Consider the following 11,279-nt stretch of genomic DNA (forward strand, 5'->3'; position numbering starts at 1 on the left):
TCCTTGGCCTTAATAGGACACAAAATTGATTGATCATCATGTTTCTGCCATCCATGAGTTCTCCCCAATTGACTTGCAATTCATTGGAGTCGCAGGATAGAACTTGGCTTCCTGCTTGCCAAGCTAAAAGCCATTGGCAAACGGGAAGGGCGGGTTTGCCTTCCAATTTCGGCCTTAGGAGCTTGCTCTGCTCTGTTCGTTCTGGCTCAGTGTGAGGCGTAGTGGCCTGGCCTTGACAGCATTTTGAATGACAGCTTAACTGTCTCTGGAGCTGTCACACTTGTGTGACCAACAGCCAGGGAGCCTTGTCTTAATGTGTGAAACCAGCACGAGATAGACTGTGAGATAAACTAAAGTTGTATATAGTATAACATATCTGAAAGTACCTGGCTGAGGATAAAGCTACAGATTGTTAGAAAATACAGCTCATGGAAAAATCTGAAACTCCAAATGTATAAGGCCTTGTATAATTCAAATAACTAAAAGACATTGAGAATGCTTCTAGATAATAGCAATTTCCTTTTTTGTTTTATTGCTGATAACCTTTTGGATGCTTACACAGCACAGATATGTGTCATAAAAGAATGACCTGAACAAATAGATTGTATGAAAAAATGGGTTGTAGGATGCAATATTTAAATGCCGTCTATCAATAAGCTTTTGTTTGGAATTGAAGACTTATGCACAGAGTGCGGCGTGTGACACAAAAGGCCAGTGTGGTGAAGTGGTTAAGGCACCAGGCTAGAAATCAGGAGATTATGATTTCTGCCAACTGTAATGACTTTGGGCCATTGTTTCTTTCTCAGCCTTAGGAAAAAGTGAATAATCCAAAAGTCTTGCCAAGAAAACTGCAGGGACATTTCCATGCAATTGCCAAGAATCCAAATTGACTCAAAGGCACCAAAATCACAACAAAACAAAACCTCAAGCAAAACATATAGTTCTCAGTTCATAACAGAGATGAATTTCAAAAGGAAAAAGATTTTGCTTGTAACTACTGTATATCTTGGATGCATATATAAGGCCTTACACATTTGGTGAATTAGATGAATTACTGTAAATCATGTAAGAGTCAGCCTTCAAAAACAAGCGGTTCAGGCAAAAGCAATAGGTTGCATTTTTTTTTTTTAAAAGTCAAGATAACAACCACTGCAATGGTTTTTTTTTTTTAAACCAATTAATTGCACCATCTTAGTTTCCATTTTGACTTTTTGGGCCATCTCTTCCGGAGATGCCTGACAGTTTGTTAGTAGAATGGAGAATGAAGTTTACAAATGAATCATAAGTGTCCAAATTTACCCTAACTAAGATAAGCTGAGCAGAAGGCTGGAAGAGTAAGTTAGAATTTAACAAGAAGGAGTATGCAGTTTTGCTCTTTGATAAATCAAAATGTGAGACCTGATAGATGTAAAAGAGATTTGGGTATCCTTGTCAATCACAGATTCAACATCAACCAGCAATGTTATGTTGTTGATTAAAAGACAAGTGATGCCCCAGGTTATATGAACAGGATCATAGAGTCCAGATTTCAACAACTATTTCTTTGACTTTACCCTGTACTGGTCAAACCTCATTTGGAGTAGTTAGTTTAATTCCATCAACAGGCAATTTTGAAGCAAATTCCAGGATGGTTACCAAGACAGTGAAAAGTTTGAAAAGCAAACCACATTTTCAGAGTACTTGAAAATAAACATGTGGGATATGTTCGTGTTTTAATCTGTAAAACACACAGTGCTTTGTTTCATCTACTAATTTCAAAGTGTTACCAAATAACCTTTGTAAAGATTCAGAAGACACACTCAGTTCAGAGCAAAACATTAATTCAAGCTCTGTAATACAAACTATTTATACACAAACAAATTCATAAGTACTGCACTATATCAAGGCATTTATAAATATAATTGGTATCCATAATTCATAACTTATCTTTCTATCCAGTGATCAAATTGTTATAAATAGACCAGCCAATTTTGAACTCCTTTGAATGAGAAGGATATCCAATTAATGTTTGTCATTTTAAGTCCAAAACTCCTTAAAGTCACATTCAGCTGCAAGCTGCAACATGTTATTCAGAAACTTTTTAAATATAGATATATATATATCTTAGAATCTTTGGCAGCATTATACACTCAGAGGGCTCATTCAGTTTACTGTAAGTCATTTCACGAAGAGATTCGGAAGCATTGTTATTCTACGAGGCTTATCTAAACTTAAACAAAGGAACCTAAAATGTAAGAATGAAATTCACATTAGATATAAAAGACAAACACTTCACAGCTTCATTGTGTTACATGCAGGTGCACAGAAATTATTACACCAGTTTATATGGATAGGGAAAACAAGGTCACCGCAATTGTAATAGATCAGATCAGAGAAGAAGAAAACCTTATAGATTACTTGTAATACTTCTTAACATTACCAAAGGACTCAAACCTATCTAATATCAGAGCGCTTGGCAACATCATCTCTCTTTATTTGACCATCTTTTATTTCTCCCTCTCATTTAAAAAAAAAAATAAGGTTGCATTATCTCAGGTAGAAACAGCATTGGGAAATGCAGCTCTCTTGCGCACCTGAGTTTATTGGATTTGGGAACCAAAGAAGGAAGCATCCTCGGCATCAGGCAGGGGTTAAATGTTCCCGGTTCGCTCATGCCTATTGGTTATCATCAGAGAGCCGGTCACAAAGGGAGTACGAAGCTCCGCCCACCCAGACACCGCCATTTGGATTCTTTAACTCTCTGCACATGCACAGAATGCTTTGTGCCTGTGCAAAGGGTAAAAGAACACAAAATGGTGGCATCTAGGCAGGTGGACAGAGCCTCATGCTCCCTTCATGACCAGATTTATTTTATTTATTAGATTTGTATGCCGCCTCTCTCCGTAGACTCGGGGCGGCTTACAGCAATGATAAAAACAATATATAATGACAAATCTAATAGTTAGAATCTAAAATAACAATAATACATTTAAAAAGTCTAAAAAACAAGAAACCCCAATATATAAAAAACATACATACACAAAAATACACAGATCTCTGACAACCGATAGATACTAGTGAACTGGGAGCATTTCACACACACACCCTAGTTTGCTAGTGTCTATCGGTTGTCACGAAGAAAGTGCAAGGGTCTGCCCATCTTCCTAGATGCCACCATTGGGGTTATTTTACCCTCTGCGCATGCACAACTCTGGCATCAGGGTTCATGGCTGACCACTGAAAAGGCTCAAAAGCAGATAAATCTAACTGTCCTGTTCATGGGACATTTAGATGAACCATTTAGACCAGTGATGGTCAACCTTTTTTCCCTTAGGTGCTAAATGCACATGTGTGTGTGCTATCGTGCATGCACAAGTGCCCACACCCATAATTCAATGCTGGGGACAATGAAAATGGCTTCTCCTGCCCCTCCAGAGGCCCTCTGGAGGCCTGAAACAGCCAATTTCCCAAACTATGGTGGGCCTGGTAGACCCGTTTTTCGCCCTCCCCAGGCACCAGAGGCAAAAATCCCTCTCCCATCCTTCTAGAGACTATCAGGAAGCCGAAAATGCCCTCCGAAAGCCTCCAGGCAAGCCAAAAATCAGCTGGCCGGCACACACATGCACATTGGAGCTGAACTAAGCTAATAGCTCACATGCCAGCAGATATGGCTCCATGTGCCATCTGTGGCACCCGTGCCATAGGTTTGCCATCACTGGTTTAGACTGTTGTTTCAGACAGCATTCAGATAAATGATAATAGAATATAGGTTGAAATACTTACTTTTGTATCTGGATGGTGGTGACCATTGGGTATGATCCAAAAGTCAAAATGACCACCACAAAAAAATGATTAAACACTGTCTGTATTTATGTGTTGTCACGATCACTTATGATTGCCATCTTGACTTTTTTTAAAAAATCTTGCAGCAGGCTTAAGTCCTGCTTCTGGGATTATTTTGTTCTCTATAACATCCTTGCTATTTATTTAAACACGTTCTTTCCATTTGCAAATGCTTAAACAATTCACCTTAAGTGTGCATGCTTTTTTTAAAAAAAACCCTGCTTCTAAGACCTTGTAGTTTCTTTCCATAACTCTATCTTTTTGCAACCAGTTCAACTGAATGTTGTATGTTTTTGAATGCTCATTTCCTTAGTCAAGTCATAGTTGCATGTACTTTTCTTCCATGCACACAATTTTGAATGAATTTTTGAGTTGTATCGCTTAATGGGTTCAGGGCAGACAAATTGGGTTAAGCGCTCATTAAAATGCCAATTAAATGAATTTCTCCCCTGTCACTTTCTTGGATGCCATAAATGGTCTCCTTGCAAAACACAGATGCTTCCTATTATAGTAAGACATCGCCATGGTAAAGGTGATACGATACATATAAATAGGGTTTCCAGTTGCAACCTGAGGTTGAAGTTTGAGGCACCATTCCTCCATCGCTGAGAGACTGAGCCGATGAAATGGTTCCATTCCAGATGCCTAATAGACTTTGAAGGGTTCCAGAGGGAAATTGGGGTAATACCTGACTCCCTTGTCCACAATCTGGCTGAGTCCCCTGGTGGTTGCCTGGAATAAAGCGACATCTGATGCACTGGACCAGATTTGTTGTATTGTAAATTGTTTTAAAACTATTTTTAGAGGTTTTAGTACTATTATTGATGTTTTATATATTTACTGTGAGCCTCCTAGAGTCCTTAGGGGGTTGGGCGGCATAGAAATTTAAATAAATAAATAAATAAATAAATAAATAAATAAATAAATAAATAAATAAATAAATAACCAACCAATTGTTTGGTTAATGCTCCAGAGACTGGATATACAGTGATACCTTGTCTTATGAACTTAATTGGTTCCAGGACGAGGTTTGTAAGGTGAAAAGTTCATAAGATGAAACAATGTTTCCCACAGGAATTAATGGAAAAGCGATTAATGTGTGCGAGCCCAAAATTCACCCCTTTTGCCAGCCGAAGCGCCCGTTTTCGCACTGGTGGAATTCCCCTGAGGCTCCCATCCATGGAAAACCCCACCTCCAGACTTCCGCATTTTTGTGATGCTGCAGGGCAATCCCAGCAGGGCAATCCCAGCATCGCAAAAACGGGCGCTTCGCTGGCAATGGAAAGTCCGGAGGTGGGGTTTCCCAACGAGGGAAGCCTCAGCAAAATCGCAGCATTTGCAGGGATTCCCCTGCAGCATCACAAAAACGCAGAAGTCTGGACATGGGGTGTCCCATGGAGGGAAGCCTCAGGGGAATCCCACCAGCACGAAAAAGGGTGCTTCACTGGCAATGGAAGTCTGGAGGCGCGGCATCCCAGCGGCGGCGGTGGGTTTGTAAGGTGAAAATAGTTCGGAAGAAGAGGCAAAAAAAATCTTAATCCCCGGGTTCGTATCTCAAAAAATTTGTATGACGAGGGGTTTGTAAGACGAGGTATCACTGTATTGTAAACCATTTTTATTGAGAGAGGTTGAATTTGCATGCCAAGAAAAAAGACAGGTCTTTGTCTATCAAGGTCATTGATTTTATGCATATTAATGTCCTAGTTTGTGGACCCTTTTAAAGTGTTTAAAGGTTCTAATTATTCTAACAATAATGGATATCAGTACTATAATGCTCAAAAAAAACTTTTACACTGAAGAACAGCTGGTTGTGTTAAACAAGCCAGACTAGGCAGAGCTACATTAGGTGGCAGAAAAGAGAATAGAAATCATCATTTAAACAGAATCTTAACACGACAGAATTATCAGATCAGTGTTCTTCTAAGATGGACTTATTTTATACAATGCTATTTGCTATTAATCATTATCATATTACAGTTTGGATTTTCCAGATTGAGCCTATTGTAACATGCAGATGCTGATTAGAAAATAACTTAATTGTAAAAATCTGGTTATTTACATGAAGCATTAAAAAGTACAAAGAAATCTGCTTGCATCGCGACAAAGCTGAGTTTAACCCAAGATTTTACTTTTTGCATCAACCCTAACCCAATAATGGCGAAAGAAGTAGAGACCATCTCCTCTCTTGCTATTCCCCTCCAACTGTTATTTGAAGGCATGCTGAATCTAGCTCTAATACAATCTTCAAGACATTGATTATCCCCTCTGACATGAATTTATTTAGCCCCATTTTAAAAATCCAATTGACTAGGCATTCATTAAAGATTAGAATATTAACTCTACGGGGTAATATTTTTATGTTTTCTATGCACAACCACACTTTTAAATTCTTCTAGATTTTGATATTGTTTTAAAGAAAGAAAGGGGAAAGGAAAGTGTTGATTAGACAAGTATCCACATAACATGAAATGGTATATGAGCTTAATAAAGGAAATAAAAATATATTTGGAACAAAAGTATATTCTGCTTTTGGTCAATTATGTCTAAGTAGCTGGATTGCACAGAGGATCTGCCAATAAATATGTTAGGATTGCCTCCAATTAAACCACTATCATATCCTCTACAAAAGATAAGGCTCCAGCCCAAAAGCTGGTGTCATATATTGAAGTTCTAACAATCCCAGTATTAGAATGTAATCATTATCAGGAAGTACAAGGTATAAATAGTTAAATGTTTGGCATTATTTTTATAAACAACAAAAACAAACTATTCCCCTACTGATCATCAATTTATGTCATATTGATTTGGTACAATCTTCTTGTTCCAGTATATTGAACTTATTTTGGGATGGCTTTCTTGGCAATAATGCTTAAAAGATGGAACTCATTCCAGACTAAGGCTCACTTTGTAGTCTGGATTGTAAAAAAAATAAAGAATTCTGGGAGTTGAGATCAGTAAAAGTCTTGCAGAATTAAACCATGGGAAACATTTGAGACTATACTATTTCCACATTGGCCAGTAGATACTTCCTGAGGTCCACCATGATTGTACCTCTCCCATGTTGTCTCCATCTAGCCATTGGAACTAAACACTTATTTGTAGTTCATTTATGTATTGTTTGAGATCATATAGAAAAAAAGGCATCATTAAAGACATAATGAATACAACTTAACCTAAAACAGGGCTTTATAAGAGTAAAATATGCATTTGAAATGCAAGTAACTCTTTTTACATAAGTATACATATACATCACAGCGGCTGGTAATGCCCCACAGATTTGGCCTTCTCCAGGTCCCGTCAGCCAAGCAATGCCGCCTGACAGGGCCTAGGAGAAGAGCCTTCTCTGTGGCAGCCCCAGCCCTCTGGAATCAACTCCCCATGGAGATTCATACTGCCGCCAGCCTCTCAGCTTTTCTTAAGCCTTAAAAAAGCACCTTGGCCTGGGGTCACTGAAACTTATTATTTACCACCAACCCGTATGGCAGAATCGATAGAAGTACATTTATTATTATCATTGCTGCTGCTGCTGCTGTTGTTGTTGTTATTATTATTATTATTAATTAGATTTGTAGGCCACCCCTCTCCTCAGATTTGGGGCAGCTCACAACAATAATAAAAATGAACACATCTAATATTTAAAAGAAAATATCTAAAAACCCATTATTTAAAAAACATACAACACAAGCATACCATACATAAAACTATATAAGCCTGGGGGAAATGTCTCAATTCCCCCATGCCTGGTGATATAGGTGGGTTTTAAGCAATTTACGAAAGACAAGGAGGATGGGGGCAATTCTGATCTCTGGGGGGAGTTGATTCCAGAGGGCCAGGGCCGCCACAGAGAAGGCTCTTCCCTGGGGCCCACCAGACGACATTGTTTAGTCGACAGGACCCGGAGAAGGCCAACTCTGTGGGACCTTATCGGCTGCTGGGATTCATGGGGCAGAAGACGGTCTCAGAGGTATTCTGGTCCGATGCCATGTAGGGCTTTATAGGTCATAACCAACACCAACATTTGTATGAAGTGAGAATGATTGATTTTTAAATGAATCAGGAGTTTTAGAATGTGATATTTTCTAGTTTTTTACATGTTTTATAGGTTTGATATTTTTAATATTTTAAATGTTAGATTTGTATTTGCCCTGTTACTAGGGGCGGCATAGAAATTTAATGAATCAATGAATAAATGAATGAATGAATAAATAAATATTTCTATTTTTAGACAAAGTCGGAAAAATGCCAGCTCTGTATCTCAAGATTCTTGGGAACAGAACTATCTTCCTGGTGAAGGTTTCCAAAGTGCCAAAGACAACCCTCGATACTCCAGTTACCAAGGCTCTAGGAACGGCTACCTGGGGGGCCACGGCTTCAATGCTCGAGTCTTGCTTGAAACACAGGAGCTCCTCCGTCAGGAACACCGGCGGAGAGAGCAGCAGCTGAAAAAAAAGACTCCTTCCGAAGGGCCCAACAACTACGAGGCCCATAAGAAAGCACAGGACCCTAATTATGCCACTGCCAAAGGTCCTTTCAGGCATGATGTACCACCTTCGCCGTCTCAGGTTGCCAGGCTGAGCCGATTGCAAACACCAGAAAAGGCAAAGCCTTTTTATTCTTTAGTAGAAGAAAAAGGTCAGCGGCCCATGCAATAAAGGATTTTTTTTTTCCATACGGAGAGACTTACATTACAGAACTCCATGTTTCAAATGGAGTTGGTTTATTATTTTGTTTTTCAGTGCCTTTAGCAAGATGGACAATGAATGGAAGGCCTTATATATACATAATATTTTTTTTTTTGCCATTATGTTTCAAGTGTTATATCCACAAAAAGATTATCCATTATTTGACAATCATATTTGAGGCAAGCAATGAATCTTGGCTATCAAGTATCCTAGCCAATCTTTTTTATCAATAACTGCTCACCAAGTTACACCATTAGTGTTGTTCAAAGAGATACCGTTCTTGCATATAACATTGATTGTTTTCTAATTTAAAATCCCATTGCCATATTTCCTTTGTTTTTTTCCCTTAGCTGGAGGAAAGCAAGTACCTATTAGTTATAAGCAGTGAGTCAGATATCTTTTCTACCCTAGTGCTTTGTGGTTTCCTTTCTGATCATTATTTAAATGTCTGTTCACTAAAGTACTGTTTTTCCATGACTTCATTGGTCATTCTTGAATTGTGCACAAACTTTATGTTCATTCCTCATTCATTTATCCCATAGACCTTGCTGCATTTGTCTCATACCTTAACATTATATACCGTATATTATTATGAGACATTGTATTTATAATTTACATCAGCTAATGGTGGGGATAGGGAGAGTGTTGTTTGTCTGTGGAATGGTGAATTTTCCAGACTGGTTTAGCAAGTGGTTTTTTTTAATTAATTGTTCCCATTATGTACAATTTCAGCCCTGCGCGCCCCTGAATTAAAGATAGACAATTGCTCAGATATTCCATACTTCCTAATAATTTAATTTCTTGTTATTATGTACCATTTTTTTTGTTAGAAGGAAGAAATGCAGGACAAAATAAAATGAAAATCTATTTTTTGAATTAAAACTAGCTTTTGTAAACCTGTCTTTTTGACAGTTTGTAAAAAACCTGTGGACAATTTGTGCTATGCTTCCATGTTGCAATATTTTGCCTCTTTGAACAATATTTGGAATCAACCAGTAAAATATAAAATAAGACATACATCATCATGCATTGGTGTTAAAAAAATAATTGAAAAGAGCTGTGAGTATATATTTTCAGTGCATTTGAGTATACAAGATTTTTCTTTGCAATATCTTGTTTTATGTTTGAGGGTCTGAACATTCATGTATTGTTTTATAAGTGCCTGAAGTGAAAAAGGCTTGAGATTTAAAACTAGGCATATCATCCTTAAATGAACAAAAGACATAAATTGTGTGTTACTGTATGATTGTTAATTTGCCTTTTTTTTAAAGAAGGAAAAAAACTAGCCCGCATTACTTTTGCTACAAAAAATACTTCAATTTTGCTATTTCAAGAATATATGTGAATGTTCAGTATATTCCAGCCGTGTCTTCTATACCTGTTTGTTAATTTTGTTTGTTAATATACTCAAGTGTTAAAGACTTGTTACTAATGTAAGCACCATGACATCTGACAGAAATGGCTCTTTTTCACATAGCACTGGGGGAAATGGTGTAAATACAGAAATTTAGAATAAAAAGACTGTTTGTGTCTTCATTTCAACATTTCTTTTGAAGTTTCAGAAATTCCAGCCATCTTTGTTTTTTTTAAAAATACTTTACAGATGTTCTTTTATCATGTTTCCACAGACATAAATTGCTGGTTCTTTAATCAATTATAGAAATAGCTTCCAAGAATTGGAAAAAGAATGCCTGTTTTTAGTGCCCCAAATAGCACTAAATAAATCAGATTCCAGCCCAATTCTCTCATCTAAGGTTCGATTTATTAGCAGAGCCATGTTGGTTGCCATCCCGATATTAACTTTCTTCCAGTACCCAATCCAGGTTAAGGTTCATCCCCCATCCCTACACCTACAAGTTCATCACGAGGATTGGTCCAAGTGCAGGGATTTCACCAACCTCATCCTTACATCCGTTGATGCAGAACAAAATATGACCTTGGACTCTAAGAAAGGAATTTGTTGTGGCTAGTAACTTTCCCTTTCATGCAACTACCCATCCCAGTTCCCCTAATACTATTCTACTGTGGCAGACCAAAGTCTCTAACTCCACATAATGGCTTCGGCCTGACACCTGTATCTGTATCGAAGCCTTTCCAAGAAGAAAGGCAAAAAAAAAAAGGAGGGTGGACAGAATATAAATATAGATGTTGATCAAATCTGAAATATGGATAGCCTTGTTATGCTACATTGGTTGTCCCATTTGAGGCAGGTTCAACTACAGTTGGTACTCGATTTACAACAGATCACTTAAAGACCGAATTGAAAATGGTTCTGAAAAAAGTGACTTCTGACCATTTTCCCAAGTTATGACTGTTGCAGCCTCCTCATGGTCACATGATTAAAACTTAGCAACTGATTCATATTTATGAGGGTTGAAGTATCCCGGGGCCATGTGACCACTTTTTGCGTCCTTCTGATGAGGAAAGTCAATGGAGAACCAGATTGACTTAATAGCCGCATTACTAATTTAACAACTGCAGTGATTCACTTAACAACAATTGCAAGAAAGGTCATAAATGGGGAAAAACTCACTTAACAACTGTCTTGCTTACAAAACAGAAATTTTGGGCTCAGATGTGGTTGCAAATTGAGGATTACCTGTATTCAGCAGTTTTCATGCATTGTTCAGTTCACAACCAACCCCAGTTATGTAGAGGTATCATTTGCAGGGACTGGTGAATCTGCAAAAGGGTGATAAGGACTATAGTGAACATTATTTTCTCCACAAAAAGGCATGGCTTCTTTTCAAAATTGCTATAATTCTAAATCATACT

General features: G+C 37.9%; 1 protein-coding gene across 1 annotated transcript in view; it reads left to right on the forward strand.

Annotated features, from left to right (window-relative positions):
• Nucleotides 1-10,023, forward strand: part of PARD3 (par-3 family cell polarity regulator) — a 716,596-nt gene extending 706,573 nt beyond the window's left edge. The window contains 1 exon segment of the mRNA XM_070728743.1: nt 8,048-10,023. Coding sequence (XP_070584844.1) covers nt 8,048-8,474 — 427 coding nt within the window. The 3' untranslated portion in view covers nt 8,475-10,023.
• The last annotated feature ends 1,256 nt before the right edge of the window (nt 10,024-11,279 follow it).

The sequence above is a fragment of the Erythrolamprus reginae genome, chromosome Z (assembly GCF_031021105.1).
Source record: "Erythrolamprus reginae isolate rEryReg1 chromosome Z, rEryReg1.hap1, whole genome shotgun sequence".
In the NCBI taxonomy this organism is placed as follows: domain Eukaryota; kingdom Metazoa; phylum Chordata; class Lepidosauria; order Squamata; family Dipsadidae; genus Erythrolamprus; species Erythrolamprus reginae.